At 68.8% G+C, this 2,365-nt stretch overlaps 1 protein-coding gene across 1 annotated transcript in view; it reads right to left on the bottom strand.

Annotated features, from left to right (window-relative positions):
- Positions 1 to 349, bottom strand: part of RUNDC3A (RUN domain containing 3A) — a 5,899-nt gene extending 5,550 nt beyond the window's left edge. The window contains exons 1-2 of the mRNA XM_085309962.1: positions 210 to 349; positions 13 to 17 (exon numbers count right to left, since the gene is read on the bottom strand). Coding sequence (XP_085166088.1) covers positions 13 to 17; positions 210 to 316 — 112 coding nt within the window. The 5' untranslated portion in view covers positions 317 to 349. The remainder of the gene's footprint in view (positions 1 to 12; positions 18 to 209) is intronic.
- Between the last annotated feature and the right edge of the window lie 2,016 nt (positions 350 to 2,365).

Raw genomic sequence — 2,365 nt, 5'->3', positions numbered from 1 at the left:
CCCCCAAATCACGTTTCCTGGGGTAAAAGCAACAGCAGCAACAATAAAAAATAAATAAATCATCGCTGGAGGGGCCAGCAGGGCTGGAGGGGGGCCCTCCACTGCCCCCCGCCTCCCGCCGCTCCTTCCATCCGGCTCCTCCGCTGCCGGCCACCTCGCCCCCCTCTCCCCCGCCCCATCCCCCGCTCCCTCCTCGGGTCCTTCCCCACCTGCAGACGGTGATGAGGTTTTTCCTCTCCACGGCGATGTTCCTGGACGATGCTTTCTTGGACGAGAGCCCCAGAGCCATGGCAGCCTGGATGCAGCTCGTTTCCATCCAGCGCGGGGTGAGCCGGTCCCGGCGGGCGAGACCCCCCCCCCTCGCCGGCCTGCCTGCCCACCCGCCTGCCTCCGGCACGGCCCCGCTGAATCCCCCCGAAAGCCCCCGCGCTGCCGGGTGACGCGCAGCCCCCAGAGGGATGCACAACCCCTGGAGGGATGCACAGCCCCTGCAAGGATGCACAACCCCCAGAGCGATGCACAACCCCCAGAGAGATGCACAACCGCTGGAAGGATGCACAGCTCCTGCAAGGATGCACAACGCCCGGAGGGATGCACAGGCTCCAGAGGGATGCACAGGCTCCGGAGCGATGCACAGCCTCCAGAAGGATGCACAGCCTCCAGAGGGATGCACAGCCTCCAGAGGGATGCACAGCGTTTGGAAGGATGCACAGCCTCCGGAGGGATGTACAGGCTCCGGAAGGATGCTGCGGCCGGGCAGGGGGATTTTCCCTCTCCGCCGCCCTGAATGCCCCCCTCGGTGGCCCCCGCAGGGATGGAGGGAATGGGAAAAACGCGGGGAGGAGAGCAAGGGGCAGGCGCCGCGCCGGGCTGGGGGTGGGTGCTGGGCGCCCTCCTCCCGGCAGGGCCCAGCCCCTCGCCGTGACGTGCCGGCGAGAGCCGGGACCCCGCAGGCAGAGCCACGGCTGGGCCGGCCGCCAGCCTGGGCGCCGCGCTCCTGGGGGGCGCAGGCAGCGTGGCCGCCTGCCTCCGTGCCTCAGTTTACCGCTCGGGAGCCACAGGCGACGGCTCGCGGCAGGCCGGCCACAGCACCGCAGGGCGTCTCTGGGCCAGGCAGCGCTTCGCCCCACAGGCTCTCGGGGGTCTGGGGCTGGGAGAAGCCCCCCGAGCTGGAGCCACCAGGGCATTACGTGACCCCACGGCGCTGCCCTCCCTCCGCCCTGCCGCCGTGCCTCAGTTTCCCCATTGCAATATCAGGACAACTGAACAGGAGGGTAAATCCTGGGAGGGGGCAGAGCACTGGCACCCCCTCCCCGAAGCACCCGGCTAGCTCGGGGACACGGCACAGGTGTGGGGCGACGGGCAGGGAGCCGCGGGGTGCGCGGGGCTGCGCAGGGAGGGGCGGCCTCGGCAGCACCCAGATAACGACGGGGCCCGGCGCCGCCCGGCTAATCGCAGCGCCCAGCCCGGGGCTGTCGCACCCCGGCGCAGCTGCCCGCCTCCCCGCGCAGCCCGGACCCCCAGGCCCACAGCACAGGGGCCGGCCGGGGCCGGGCAGCGGGGAGCCGGGGTCAGAGCGGGGTGGGAGGGCGGATTTCCCCGCAGCATCTTTCCACCCCACCTGCTGCCCGGCCACGTGCCTGAGCGGCCGGGTCTTGGCGCTCCGGAGCCTTTTAGGGAGGTTGCAAATGTGTGCGCACCCACACGTGCATTCACGCGCGTGTGCATGCACCCACGTGTGTGTGTATACATGCATGCACACACACATGCACTCGCATGCATGTGCTCACATGTATGTACACGCATGCGTATGCACATGCACCCACACACGTGCATGCGCACACACACGCACTCATGCGCACACGTGTATGCACACGAGCCCCGCGCCTTGCAGCCAAGGAGCCGGCTGTGGGGCGCAGGGCTGCGTCCGTCAGTCCGGCTGGCCGCAGGACTCGGGGCCGTGGCCGGCTGGCCGGCTTGCCGCGGGAATTGGAGCCCCCAGCCGCGGCCTGGCAGGCGTTTCGGCACGCTGAGCTCAGCAGGGCCGTGCGCAGGGGCCGCGCGCCGCGTGCCGTGGCGTTTGCAGCCCCGAAATGGGGCAGGATGAGGCCCCTCTCCTGCACCCTGCGCCGCCCGAGCGCCCTGGAAGTCCGCGAGGATGGAGGAGCTGCAGGACTCGCAGCCTCCCGGCGGCTGGACGGACGGATGGACGCATCCTGCAAATGCTGCCCACGGGCCCTGCCTTTGCCTCGCTCCTCTGTGCCAGGGGAACCTCCCCGGGAACCGTTTAATATTTTTCTAAGTAAAAAAAAAAAAAAAAAATCAAATCCCAGTAAATAAGTGCCACGGAAAGGGGATTCCCAGG

Source organism: Rhea americana, unplaced genomic scaffold, assembly GCF_003343005.1.
Source record: "Rhea americana isolate MKP2758 unplaced genomic scaffold, rheAme1 scaffold_308, whole genome shotgun sequence".
Classification (NCBI taxonomy): domain Eukaryota; kingdom Metazoa; phylum Chordata; class Aves; order Rheiformes; family Rheidae; genus Rhea; species Rhea americana.
Note: the sequence above shows the minus strand (reverse complement) of the source record. Positions and strands in the feature narration are given on the sequence as shown.